This window comes from Nyctereutes procyonoides, unplaced genomic scaffold, assembly GCF_905146905.1.
Source record: "Nyctereutes procyonoides isolate TBG_1078 unplaced genomic scaffold, NYPRO_anot_genome, whole genome shotgun sequence".
NCBI lineage: Eukaryota > Metazoa > Chordata > Mammalia > Carnivora > Canidae > Nyctereutes > Nyctereutes procyonoides.
The window spans coordinates 8,804,022-8,818,612 of record NW_026575025.1 but is presented as its reverse complement, the minus strand read 5'-3'; the positions used below and the strand labels follow the sequence as shown (position 1 = coordinate 8,818,612).

Sequence of the window (14,591 nt, the reverse complement as noted above, 5' to 3'; positions counted from 1 at the left end):
TCCCTCTGCCTATGTCTCTGCCTCTCTCTCTGTGTCTCTCATGAATAAATAAATTAAAGCTTTAAAAAAAAAGATCGCCAAAAAAAAAAAAGGAATGATTAGAAAGCACCCTGAAGAAATGTGTAAAATCGCAAGGAGTGCCACGCACTCATGGATTTTTCCTGCATGTGCACGCACATGCAGACGGTGATATAGAAATACAATTTTAGGTGTCTCTGTGTATAAAAGTGCATGGATTCATGACTGTTGGTTCTCCTTATTTATAGCAGTGTGTCCTGTAAAGTCTCTACAGACACTGACTTAGTGAAGACTGGGAAATGCAAGGCTGGCTTTCTGTGGGCCTCTCATCCTGATATCTTCATCTACCGATCAGTATGTAGTCTTACTTCCCACATGAGTTTGTCGAAGACTCCTTGTTTAGGATGGATGGCATGAATGCATGGCCAGCAGTGCTGGGAGTCATGCCCTCAGGAAGCTCCTGCAGCCCATATTGTGTCTGTAAGGCTGGCCTTGGCCTTCTTGCATGCGGGCATGCCACACAGCATTTGAGCACCGTGCCTAGGGACCGTTTCTAATGGTGACCCCGCCAAAAAGCCCAGAAATATGAACAAGATGGCACTCACTAGGGCACAAAACAGGATGTTTTGTTTGAGAGCAGAAACAAGGAGGCAGAGCATCGCCTCGTCCTGCCTCAGTGGGACATGCACGTCAGACGACAGTTCTTTCCCTCTGTGTGTGCACAGAGGGTCTGGTGATCACAGGAGCTTTGCCAATGACTTGAGGGTTGTAAAGAAAATTTAGCGTATAGGCCAACTAAGAGATGGGATATTTGGATAACGAGGGTGGCCTGTGCTCGTGTTTTCTAGCTGCACCTCCTGACAACCCCGGGGACAGTGATTTCCAAGTAGCAGTGAGCAGACCCCATGCCCAGGTCTGGGCTTCCAAAGCTCACTGTCCCAGGAGAGGAACCAGAGCTCCTCAGAGGAAAGGCCAGAGCCAGAGCTGAGGTAGGGAAAGGGGCCCCTGTGCCTGGAGCATATTATTGGGGCAGAAAGTAAAGAAATCCTCAGGGGGCAGTGGAGGTGTGCCAGTAGGAGTCAGTGTGAAGGGAATCTCACTGTCCAAATGTAGGGAAGTATAAACATCAGAGTAAATGGGAATATTGGACCTTAATCCATTTAATGAGCTAGGAAGGGGTGGCTAGGTGGCTCTGTTGGTTAGCCATCTGCCTTTGGCTCAGGTCATAATCCTGGGGTCTTGGGATCGAGTCCTGCATTGGGCTCTCTGCTTAGCAGGGAGCCTGTTTCTCCTCCCCCTACCCCCCCACCTGGTGCTCGTATTCTCTCTCTCAAATAAATAAATAAAAATCTTAAAAAAAAAAAGCTAAGAATAGATGAGTCTACACGGGCTTAAATAAATAAGTAGCACATTGCAGACATGCTTTAATGACTGCCCAACATTTAAAGATAAAATCCTGAATGCAGGCTCTACCTGCAGTTCTAAGTCATTCTTTTCAGTAGCTTGTATGAATCTGTAATGTTACTACACCATGTGCTTTGATTTATACCATTAAGTTGTGTTAAAATATGCATCATATAAAATTTACCATCGTAACCACGTAAAAGCGTCCAGCCCAGTGGCATGGGGTACATTCACCCTGTTGTGAAGCATCCACTCCACCCACCTCCCACAGTAATGTATACACTCCTGAAGCCAGGCTTTCACTATGAGACAGCAGCGTGATAAGCATCCTGGTATATCTTTCTGTCCCGCCGGCTTTGCTGTGACATTTTTGCCTTTCATACTGTGAACACTTTAAGATCCCATATAAAACATCCCAGCAGAGACTCTGGAACTCAGGAAGCTGGTTGTGAAATGTGGAGAAGGCTCAGGACAGCCAGGACGTCCTGAGGAGGAAACGAGGGGCTGGCGCTGCCTGGTGTTGGGGTGTGTGCTGCTGGTTCAGGGCTGGACAGGTAGACAGGGGCAGAGGGACCCAGGCATACCTGGGGATATGGCATGAGTAGGGGAGCTCCTGGGGATGGGGTGTGCAGGAGGGTAGCATCAATACCCATTTGAGAAACTGCTAGAAGGCATCCAGAGCTGTTAGGAGTTGGGTAAGTTGCTTGTAAGCCATTGTGAGTAAAATTATTTCAAGTGCATAGATATATCTTGGTATTGAGCCTGGGCACACTCGGTATTCACAAAGCCTTATTCCTTCTTCCAGGCTCTGGTCTCCCTTCCTCCAGGAAGCCTGCCAGGTCCAGCCAACAGTTCATTTTCCTTCAGGCTCTAGATGTCTCCTGTCTGTGGCACTCACCTGCCATTTCTTCTTGTTTAGTTAAACTGTGTGTGTGCAGTGTGTGTCCTGCCCGACTAAATCCTTGAATGTGTCCCATGTAGTCTTCCTTTCCTAGAGGGCTGGTGTGGGATGGAGGGTCACTCCTGGCTGGTAAATCCACAGCTTGTGTCCCGGCCTCGCCAGCCCAGTGAGCAATGTAACGCTTGGTGAGTATCAATAAGGCGTGCACTAAAAATGTTGCTTATTTGGTCGAGTAGCAGAGGATTGGGTTACCTTGAGTTGCGTTGTGTTTAGAGTAACCATGTGAACAGTATAAAATACAGGCTGTTGGAATGGAAGCCCAGACATCTGCTATGAATTCTATATATAAATACTGGATATGCTTACATGGGGTAGAGTGGGATGGCTGGCGCTGGATTTTCAGACTTGGAAATTGGTCATGGGTCCTGAAACCCAGGGGAGGAGGGAGAAGGAGCCAGCGGCCTGTGTCCGACACTGTTTGGCTGAGGGTGCTGGGAACGTCAGACCACTTGCAACCAGGTGGGAGGACCTGCCCCCAGGCCCCTAACAGGGAGGGGTGGGGAACCCACAGGACTCTTTGGGGGGTGTCCTGAGGGTTATGGCAAGAAGGGACCATGCAAATCCAGGGCCACGGAAAGGGTAACCTTGTGCCTGGTTAAACCAACTGGGAGACCAGGACAGAGGAAACATCACAGGGGGATTTGGTCCACTCCGGGCCTGGTGGTGCCCTTTTAAGGGTAGATCTCATTTCCTGCCTCTAAAATTTTGTCCCAAATTTCACAGTGAGAGCCCAGTGCCCCCCCACCCCCACCCCCAAGTGTGAGTCCGTGCACATTCCTTTGGAGCCGAGCTGGCCCAGTACTGGATGGAGGATACTGCCCCACCCCGGCTGCTGTCTGGGTCAAGCCTGTGTATGAATCGTCCTGGCTCCCAGTCTAGTCCACAGTCTTTGAACTAGACGGACAGTAATCCCCCCCGTTTCAGGCCAGACACAGCCGTCCGAGAGGGCCGGGCCTGAACCGTCGCCCCCAGTGGGCTCCAGCGCTCACACTCGGAACGCCGACCTGGTTGGCCGGCCCTTCGGATCCATGGTCCTGAAAAACTTAGGCACAGATAACTTTGTAGCGACGTGAATGGAATTCAGGGTGAAGACATGAAGAGTAAATTTACCCAGAGACCCAACGAGGTCATCTTTCCCGGTCTCCTGTTCAATCTTCGTCCCCACTAAGCCTGTCCGTGAAACCGCAGTGCAGGGGATCCCTGGGTGGCTCAGCGGTTTGGCGCCTGCCTTGAGCCCAGGGCGTGATCCTGGAGTCCCAGGATCGAGTCCCACATTGGGCTCCCTGCATGGAGCCTGCTTCTCCCTCCTCCTTGTCTCTGCCTCTTTTTCTCTCTCTCTGTGTCTATCATAAATAAAAATAAATAAATAAATCTTTTAAAAAAAAAGAAACCGCAGTACAAGTACAATTAGAGTTAGGTTGTGTGGGTGTGGTTTTTTTAATAATAAATTTATTTTTTATTGATGTTCAATTTACCAACATACAGAATAACACCCAGTGCTCATCCTGTCAAGTGTCCCCCTCAGTGCCCGTCACCCATTCACCCCCACCCCACGCCCTCCTCCCCTTCCATCACCCCTAGTTCGTTTCCCAGAGTTAGGAGTCTCTCATGTTCTGTCTCCCTTTCTGATATTTCGTGTGGGTGTGTTTTGACTTAACACGATATCATGCACATTCTCTGATGTCCCCGCAACCACTTTTTTATTACTTCTGTGGATGTGACTTTATGCTGGGAGAACAGTCTGGCTACCCCTGACTGTGGAGATATTTTGTTTATATTTTTATTGCAAATAAGGCTGCAGCAAATACTGTGATCAGATCTTTTTCCTTCCTCCAGTATTCCTTCGGATGCATTCCTGCAGGGGTGAGCCCTGGGGAGACGTTTCCATGGCCCTTAATGCCAGGTGCTACAGTGTTTTCCAAAAGGGTTTTCCTGGTGTCCATGGCCATCAGGTGACAGTCTGTTTTTCATGGTGACCCATGTGGTTTCTGGAGCTTGGAGGTGGCTGGGCCCAGTGGCTTCCGCTCAGCCTGTCCACCCTACCTTCCTCTTCCCTGTTGCGTTGCACTCTTTCTTCCTGCGATTCCTTCTTGCTGCCCAGAAGCTCAGGCCCTGAGTCAATAAATCATCCCTGGGAATAAAGGGAAAGGAGAGAAAATGAGTGAAAATATCAGTGAGGGTGACAAAACATGAGAGACACCTAACTCTGGGAAGTGAACAAGTAGTGGAAGGGGTGGTGGGCGGGGGGGTTGGGGTGACTGCGTGATGGGCACTGAGGGGGACACTTGGCGGGATGAGCACTGGGTATTATGCTATATGTTGGCAAATTGAACTCCAATAAAATTTTTTTTTAGTAAAATAAAATTAAAAAAAAAAATAAATCGTCCCTGGGTGGAGTGACCAGAGAAGGTCAAGTTACATTTCTCAGAGCTGCAGTCCTCTCACCTGGGGGATATGCCGCTGAGACCTCTGACCCACAGGGGACTGTGAGATGAGAGGGTCTGGGGCATACAGGCATGCTGCCTGGCAGGGAAGGAGGACCTAGGACCAGTGTCTGCTCCTCCTCCATGCTTCACTCTAGGACCTTTGCACTGGCTGTTCCCTCTTTTGATGATGCCTTCTCTTCAGCCCTCCCTCACCCCTTCACGTCTTTGCCAGGTGTCACTCTCTCAGGGGATTGCCCTAACCGCCTTAGGTGAAATGAGAGCCCCCCACTCCCAGACCCTGCTCTGTTTTTCCAAACCATAGCACTAATGTTTCAAGGTACTAACTTTGCCTGTCTATTGTATTTATTGCTTATGATGGTTTCCCTACCATCATAGAGGACATGAAGGGGGTTCTGTGTGTCTGGGGTGATGCTATAGGGTCCTCTGCCACCACTCTCCTGGCTGTCTCTGCTGTGGTCTCAGTGCAACACACTGCCTGTCTTGACTGCTGTCCTGAGAGCTTCCTTGCCTTTCTGCTCTGCTCTGTTCTCTTCCATCTGGCCCCACTCCCACCAGCATCTCCGTGGCTGGCTGGCTCCTGTCCATTCTGTGCCCAGCGTCTCTCCACCAGTGGGAGAAGAGAGGCCCTAAGGAGGCCGGGTGGGAGGGCCATGTTGGCCAGGGTCACCCAGGCCCTGAGCAGGCCATGAGGAGGGTAGGTGCTGCCTGTGGCAGCTGGGGAAGCCACCCTCACTGAGTTCCCAGGTACTTGGAGAGTGAGGTGGGTGCCCCTGTAGACCTGGAAGTGGAGTGTGCCATGCTTTCTAAACATCCTAGAAGCAGGAGCCGCTCCTCCTGGAAAGAGCCTGCCTGTTGGGGCCACGCCCATCCGGGTGGCGTGGAAGCTTGCCTGCCACCCACTCATCCACCCCTGGCTCCTCAGGGTGGTTCCCCTCCCTAAGAGTTTCACTTTGGGAAAAGCATAAGAAATTGAAAAACTCCCCATCTGTGGCCTTTGAAGGGTGCACCTGAACTGCCCAGAGTGTAAACCGTGGTGAAAATGTGGTCTTTCCAGTTTGGGGAGAAAGTACAGAACAGAGCTAGAATTTTTTTTGTGCCTGGGGCAGCTTCCAGGAGCTCCTTTCCTCCCCCTGTCTCCACAGCCCAGGCACCTCTTGCTGCAGGGTAGGGTGTTCTGGGTTTCTGGCTAACACTGGGTCTGGCACCCCCACCCCCGCCCCCGTACCTCCTCCCCAGCGCTTCCCCTCCTGGCTGGAGAGCAGCCGATTGGAGGCCAGTCCTCTATGGAGCTGTCTTCCCGATGGTGCTCACACCCGGCGAGGCTCACCTGCGGCCCCTCATCTGTAGTCACGGACTAACAACACTTGAATACCTGGCAACAGGGAGCTTGCTCCCTCCTGAAACAGAGGTTACTTTATAGAAAGAGAGGTCAGTAGCTCCCCTTACCTCCCCACTTGCCTAACAAGGGGTTATCGGGCTGGGGCTGGGTCCTCCCTGCCAGGGGGAGGTCATGGGACTTTGGTGACATCACTGAGTGTGCTCCTGTGGGTGTCTGTGTCGGACGAGAGGATCAGTTTATCAGGGAGAGCGTTGTGACCCTCAGAAGGTTAAGAACCATAGTGTGGAATTTTGACTCCTCATGTCCCGGCAGGTCATGCCTTGGCTGGAGGAGTGGGGATGAGCCAGGGGACCGTGCTGCAGGGAACCTCAGGAGCCTGGGTACTGTAAACCTCTCCTGGGACGCCAGGAACATCATGGCGATGATGAATGGGAATGTTGTCTAGGCATGCCACATCATCCTGGGTGTGCTGAGGGGTGTCTGCGTTTGGGTGGCTTTGTCCACTTGTGCCACTGTGTCCTTCAGATCCCACATCCGACCCTGCTCACAGTGAAGGCCCCCGTCCTCTGGCCTCATGGATTCTTCCTCTCAGAAGGTTCTGGACCCTCCTTCATCCTGGGTCTCATCTACCTTCTCCCACTGCCTTACACGGCTGGCCAGGACCCAGCTCTCATGTGGCACCTAACTGCCGGCCAAGCCGTGGGGGTGGGCATCCCTGCTTCACTACCCAGAGCCTCTGGCTGGGGGTGGGGGCCCACACCCTTCTGGACAGTCCTGCTTTCCCTCCCCACCTTTCACAGGGCAGAGGTAACGCACTTTCTTAAAGTTGGGGGATGGTGTAGGCTGGGTGGGGTGGGTGATGTGCACTTGCAGAGCAGCCCCTGTGCACGGGCCTGGGGCAGGGGCAGGAGCATTCTCAGCCAGGCAGTGGACCCTTGGCATATTGGGAAAGATTCCTATAAGAAGCCAGAAAAACAGGAAAAGTACCATTTTTAAATTTTTATTGAAGTGAATATACAACAGAAAAGCAATGCATTTTTACAAACTGAATACATCTGTGCAACCAGCATACTGTAAGCGACCCACAGTGCAGGGGCCTTCGGTACACTGTTGAACTGGGCTGCGCAGGCACCTCTCAAAGGCTTATCTTTCCCTTCCATGAAGTGGGCACAATGTCACCCACAGCCCAAACCTGGGCACGGGGTTCCCAGGGGACTTACTGACGAGCCCGCACAGCTCTGCGTACTGTGCATGAGCTGCAGAGAGCTGTCAGCCTGTGATGATGAATGTTCTTTACTGTCTGTATCTGTTTGGGGCAGGGAGGGGTGAGATCCGAGGACAGAGTACTTTGCAAGAGGTCCCTCCTTGCAAGAGGTCAGGACGCCGGCTCAGATGTGTCTGCACCACCCCCACTTGATCTTTACAAGCGTCCCCTCCTGCCTCACGACGCAGTGATGCTGGTGATGGCGATGGTGATGGTGGCAGTGGTAGAGCCCGTGGGGTCCTGACCTTCAGCCGTCCTTGTGTCCTCTAGAGGTGCAGCCTAGGTTTGAGCCCGGCACTTGCTGTGGTGGCCTGACCTCAGCCCCAGCAGCACAGGGCGCTGTCGAAGGGTTTGAACTGAGGGGTGGCACTCCAGAGTGGCAGACCGAAGCCACAGCCCCAGGAAGAGGCCTGAGCTAGGACAGCGGGTTGGGGAATTGTAAGGGAATCCTGAGACTGTGGCCCAGCCGGGCATCAGGCTGATGTGACTTACCTCTCTGCAGCCCCCAGGAGTGCCATGTGGTGTGGGCATGGCAGGCAGAGTCACCTAGGCTTGGGGTGCTGCATGGGGTACTCCATGATCCCAGGAATTAGGGGAGCTAATGTTTGCTGCTTTAGAGGAGCTTTTGAGATGGCCCGGCCTGGGCCTGCCTGGGCACCTTCCAGCATGTGCCCAGGGGAGTGGGAGGAAGGAGCAGAGGGCCTGGGGCTGCGGAGTGCCCACGGCCCCCTGTGCCAGGCTGTGTGGGCTCTGGCTGAGTGAGTGGTCCTTATGGTTCGCTTCCACCCCCTGCAGCCTCACCACTCCTGCTGTTTGCCAACCGCCGGGATGTGCGGCTGGTGGACGCTGGCGGAGTCAAGCTGGAGTCCACCATCGTGGTCAGCGGCCTGGAGGATGCGGCGGCCGTGGATTTCCAGTTCTCCAAGGGAGCCGTGTACTGGACGGATGTGAGTGAGGAGGCCATCAAACAGACCTACCTGAACCAGACGGGGGTTGCTGTGCAGAATGTGGTCATCTCTGGCTTGGTGTCACCTGATGGCCTGGCCTGTGACTGGGTTGGCAAGAAGCTGTACTGGACGGACTCAGAGACCAATCGCATCGAGGTGGCCAACCTCAATGGGACATCCCGGAAGGTTCTCTTCTGGCAGGACCTTGACCAGCCACGGGCCATCGCCTTGGACCCCGCTCACGGGTAAACCCAGCTGCCTTCCTTCTTGGTGGGGGTGAGGGGGGGTCGGGGTTTCCTTCTTGAATTTGCTTGGGCCCGAGCAACTTTTTCAGAGAAAACCTGACAATCTTACAAGTTTACCTTTCAGGACTTGTTGAGAATCATTTTCCCTTGATATGAGGAACTTGTTAGGGGATTGTTTCTCTGAGCTCTCCGGAAGCCCTCTGCTCCCCTCTGTTCCCTGGTCTGGCTGAGCTCACAGTGACCCACAAAGGCTCAGGGCCCAGCCGTGAGTTCCAGGTGGGATTGTGTGAGTGGCAGTGAAGCTAAGAACATCCTTGGATTTGAAGGCCGGGAGGGAGAGATCATGGGGAGGTGGCTGAGTGTCACTGCCCAGCTTGGCCAGGCTCATTCTAGATTTTTCTGAGTGGGAGCTTTTGCTCAGTGACCCCTCCACCCTCAGTCCCCTCTTCCCACAGCCTGGGAGTGACACAGTCTTACCTGGGCAGCAGGTGCCTACCTGCTATCAGCAGCTGACCCACTGATGTGTGTCCAGTTCTCTGCTGATTCAGTTGTCAGAGGTGGATGGCTCCCTGACATCTGGAACGGAAACACAGTAAGACCCCCGGGTTCTGGTCCTGATGCCACCCACTTGTTCGTGTCCCTGCTTGTGCCTCCTCTGCCCTGTCAGCCTGCCCCAGGGTGGGTGGAACAGGGGCTGGGAAGTGCAGACCTGTCCTGCTGGGGCTGGCGTTTGGGTAACTCAGGGAACAGGTTGGTTGAAGGGGTGCTGTGGTGGCCGAGTAAACCTCCTTAGGTCGGGGGTGCTCGGTTGACTTAGAAAATGTACCTCGCTGGCTCTGCTGTCCACCATGTGCACACATGCGAGGTATGGGATGGTCTGGGATTTATGGCCCCGGTGTCTGACTCAATGAAGTCAGGCCAGACAAGCCTGATGCCTCCACCACGAGAGGAGCAGCCCAGCCCAGCATCCTGAGGGGCCAAGCCCAACAGTGACTTCCCTTAGGCCCCTCCTGCCCCCCTTCTGAGCAGGCTGAGCTGCTCAGGGCCAGGCTGCCCTTCCAGGATGTCCCCCATTTCAGACCTCTCCCATACTGCTGTGTGGCTCCAGGACTTGCAGGAGTTGGCAGCTGGCATGGGCTGAGTCTCCCTGGCTAAGAGGGAATATTGTCAGTGATGGGAGAGGCTGAGGGGTGCTGCCTGGAGGCCCTTATGATGCACCAAGGGGAGAAGACCATAAATGTTGTATGCTCAGGAGGGATGTATGCCACAGAGGAGAATAGTGCAGGGCCTGAGGACAAAGAAAATGAGGCAAGGGGCTTCCTGTTGTAGGTCAGGAGACTAGGAACATCTGTTGGTGACATTTGAGCAGAGACCTGAAGCAGATGAGAGTGAGAGCCACATGGCCATCCCAGGGATACATATCCAGGCAGTGAGAGCAGCCAGTGCAAAGGCCCTGGGGTAGGAGGAGGCCTGGCCTGTTGGAGGGGCTGTAGTGGAGTGAGGGGGAGAGGGAAGGACACAAAGTAGGGGAGGGGCAGGTCCTGTTTAGAGTGGAGGGGTTGCTCTTCCAACTCATGTAAAGGAGTCCCTCTGGCTGTTAGAGTGAGGGTGGACTTTGAGGTGGGAAGGGCACTCATTAGCAGCTATCAAGCTATCATTGTGATCTGATAGAAGGTGGAGGCTTGGATCAGGAAGCTAGTGGGCTATGGGTGAGCAGTGGCCAGATTTGGAATGTTTTGAAGGCAGAATCACGTGGGTTTGCTGGTTCTTTGCATGCAGGTTAGAAAGATATGAAGCAGGGGTGACTTGCTGTTCTGTGCCTCAGTGTCCCCATCTGTTGTACAGGGTGTGACGATGTCATGTCATGCAGAAAACACCAAGAACAATTAGTGGCTTCAATAAATATTAGTAATTGTTACACTAAAAATGCCCCTGCCTCACCACCCCAGATACAGTCTCCTTGTCTGTGCACAGAGTTCTCTCTTTTCTTCTATGACCTCTCACCATCTTGGTTGGGAGGTTCTTGGTGCCTGGTTGGGAGGTGCTCAGCACTTCGTGGGGAGGTGCTCAGTACTTGGTGGAGAGGTGCTTGGTAGGGAGGTACTTGGTGGAGAGTTGCTTCGTGGGGAGATGCTTAGTGCTTGGTGGGGAGGTGCTTGGTGCTTGGAAGGGAGGTACTTAATGGGGAGATGCCTGGCACTTGGTAGAGAGGTGCTTGGTGCTTGGTTGGGTCTTCTCCATGTTCACGTCCAGGCTGGCCTTGCCTGTGCCATCTCTGCGAGTCGCTCAGTCTCTGGCTCTGGCTTTTCTTATTAAATGTTTGAAATCCTTTCTGATCTTGCCTCTGAATTCTCTCCCACAGCCTGGCCCCTGGGGTGAAGTTGACTTTGGTATTGATGCCCTGGGTAGGGCATTCTGAGGCCCTAGCCTCTCCCCCACACTTCCCCTGGGGAAAAGGTTAGAGGCACCATGCTGCCCAGGAGGGGAAGACTCCAGCCAGTACCCAGATGCCATGGGCAGCACCACTACTCTTGCTGAATACAGATTGGGGCTGAGTCCCGGGAACAGGACCACTGTCCTAAAGAATAGAGACAGTGGATCTTGTGCTCTCTCCTGGCCACAAGCATGAGGTTGCAAGAGCAGTAGCGCCCCTTCCCGGTCCCGTGGGAGCCTTTCCCACATCAGATGAGGGGACCTGGACCTCAGGAGGGTAGATTCTCAGTCCATCTCAGTGTCCATGCCACCAAGAGCCCACAGCCAGGAGGGCCCTGGTCCTGACACTAGGCTTGATATGGTTTCCACAGCATAGGTAGTAAAGTGCAAACATCCAGGTAGGGTGGAGGGTGGACACCCCCTCCCCAGTGCCACGTGCCCACGTGGGGGGCAGAGCAGGCACTGAGGGAGACCTTCTGGCCCTGAGTACCTGGTGCCGGGGACAGGGCCAGGGGTGCAGGGGAGGCCCAGCTGGCATCAGCCCAAGAGGGGCTGCAGTGGTTCCTGGGTCTCAAGTTAAAGCCAGGCTGAAACCCAACCCCTTCTTTAAAATGCAAAATGGTCCTTCCCTAAAATAACACACAACCGCGACCCACCACGACCGCAGCCAGCCTCTGCAGAGAGACCAGGCAGCCGTGCTTTCCTTCGGAAGTTGATTTTCCCCCGTGGAATTTGGCCGGGCCTGGGGCAGTGTTCAAGATTTTGCAAAAGCACATCCACGCCAACTGGTCTCTGGTAATGGAGTGGCTCGCAAATTCCCCATTTAAGGAAACCAGCGGGCCTCTGTTATGAAACCCGGGGGAAGGAATTTGAATTATGCTCCTCACGGAGGTCCCGAGCCTTCACATTTTCCGGCCTTTCTCGTTGGCTGCAGTGGAGCATTCAGGGAGGTCATGAGTGGATCACTCTGAGATTTATTCTCCTGATATCTTCTTGGCGGGTGGTGGGAAGGCTGGGCCCTGTCTGGGCTGCTGGGGGCAGGGAAAGCGTTGGGAAGAAAGGCGGCTACAGCAGGCTGGCGGGAGCCTTTGCCGAGCTGGCTGACAGCACCTGCCAGCCCGGGGCTGCCAGGAAAAGTGCACCAACGCCCCTGGCCTGCTGGCACGGGGGTGAGTCATATGATGGCTGGGCTCTGGTCTTACTCAGAGAACCACACGGTGCTCCCAGAACTGCTGGCGCAGGTCAGCCTCAGTTTTGTAGACTCAGTTTTTCCATCTGTCCAGTGGGAATAGTAATTCCTGCTTCCCCTTCATCTGCTGAGTACTCGCTAGATGCAGGGGAGAGAGTGCAGGAGAGGCTCCTGGGACAGGTGTTCCGTGTGAGGTGTGCCTTCTTCTCTCTGTCCCCACTGGGCATGGAGAGCAGGGGAGCTTGGTGACAGTAAGCTTGCTGCCACATGGGGCAGAGGGTGCTTTTTGAACCAAGCCCCTGCAGGCTCACTCTCAGTGACCTTGTCACAGCTCCTCAAGCAGATAGTAATGGCACTGGCTCGGAAATGACACCCCTCTGGGAAGGCTGCACAGCCTCACAAATGCAGCTGGTCACTCAGGCACCCACACCTCCTGTGGCCGCCGGGGTCCCACTGGACAAGGACCCATGAAAGGCCAGGTGGGGTTTGTTCTCCCCACACCCCTGATGAGTGTGCTGACCTCTGGCGCACAGCAGTAGCTCAGGGTTTGCTGAAAACGGATGAAATCTGGGAAGAGGTAGAGCCGAGAGCAGTGGGAGGGGACTTGCTTGGTGGGAGGGAAGAAGCTCGAAGGGGAGAGAGAGTCCATGGGCCCTGGAACTAGGATGCCTGAGAAGGGACGGGCCACAGGCTCTCCCCATCTGGATTTGCCATCCCAGCAGGCCCTTTCATGATGGCACAGATAGGGCCCGGGAGCTCCCTGCCTTCCTGGGTCAGGGTTCCAGGCTAACTCCTGTTGGCCCAGCATGGACGAGCTGCCTGCTTTTAAAACAAAGCCTGGCCCAGGGTTTTGGGATTTGCTGATTGACCAGGACCCACCCACACCTACCTCAGAAGGAGAGCTTCATAGACCACATGTGGCAGCAGGGCTTCTCAAAGGGACACTGTCCTACTTATCTGCCGAGAGACACTGGGCAGAGCAAATAAAATAGGTCTGCCACTTGTGTCCTGTGGCTTATCCACGTCCTACTGGAACCTGAGGGTCATGTGTCCTCCAGGCTGGTGTGGTTCCTCTCAGCTGTCACCAAGACCCATGCCTGGCTTTGAGGAGCACGCTGGGTGGTCACCCCACCTGGAGAACTAGATGTGTTCTCTGGGTGCTGGTGAGCTTTTGGCCTGTCACCCCGACTGCCTGGTGTCACTGCATATTATGTCTGCTTATGTGGTGGGACATCACATAAGGAAGACTAAGGAGGTAGGGTGGCTTCTCAATGGATGTGAGGCACCTGCCCCTTATTGAAAGCTGGAGGATGTGGATAAGCAGAGCCAAATCACCCACAAACCCACCCAGGCAAAAATGTTATTACTATTGCAGGGCACAACGCCACCCATGTGGGTTTTATTTTTTTAATAGTATTTTTTTAATAGACTTTATATTTTTAAGCAGTTTTAGGTTCACTACAAAACTGAGGGGAAGGTATAGAAATTGCCCGTATACCTATGAACAGTCTGTGGTTTTGACCATGATTTAACATCATGTGTCCACCAGTGTCGAAAATCCTCTCTGCCCCACCTGTTTGTCCTTCCCTGCTCCACCTCTGGCAGCCCCTCATCTTTCTGTTCTGTAGTTTTGTCTTTTCTGAGATTTCCTGTGGTTGGAATCACACAGTATATAGCCTTTTCAGATTGGCTTGTCTTGGTAATATACATTTACGATTCCTCCATGACTTTCCATGGCTTAATGGCTCATTTTTTTAGACTGCTGAATAATATTCCATTCTACATATTTTTAATTGGCTTTAGTAGTTCACTTACAGCATTTTTGTAGTAGCAAAAAATCAGAAACAACTCAAACGCCCAATGTGGAGTTGTGTAAATAATTTATAGTACATTACGAGAACAAAGAGGATATCTATTAGTATATTGCTAACTGAGGACACATGGGAACAGTGTATTTTGATTACTCAACTTTTTTTTTTTTAGATTTTATTTATTTATTCATGAGAGACAGAGAGAGAGAGAGAGAGAGAGAGAGAGAGAGAGAGGCAGAGACACAGGCAGAGGGAGAAGCAGGCTCCATGCAGGGAGCCAGATGTGGGACTTGATCCCAGGTCTCCAGGACTCGATCCCAAGTCTCCAGGACTAAATCCCAGGTCTCCAGGATCACACCCTGGGCTGAAGGCAGCGGCGCTAAACCGCTGATCCACCTGGGCTGCCCCCCAACATTGTTTAAAAATTAATATGTTACTAACTGCTTAGAACACAAATTAGAGGAGCACTTGGGTGGCTCAGTTGGTGAAGCGTCTGACTTAAACTCAGGTCATGATCCCAGGGTCTTGGGATC

At 53.2% G+C, this 14,591-nt stretch overlaps 1 protein-coding gene across 1 annotated transcript in view; it reads left to right on the top strand.

Annotated features, from left to right (window-relative positions):
• LRP5 (LDL receptor related protein 5) overlaps positions 1–14,591 on the top strand; it is a 108,687-nt gene that overhangs the window by 21,378 nt on the left and 72,718 nt on the right. Inside the window, exon 2 of the mRNA XM_055311371.1 lies at positions 8,229–8,625. Within this exon, the coding sequence (XP_055167346.1) occupies positions 8,229–8,625 (397 nt within the window). The remainder of the gene's footprint in view (positions 1–8,228; positions 8,626–14,591) is intronic.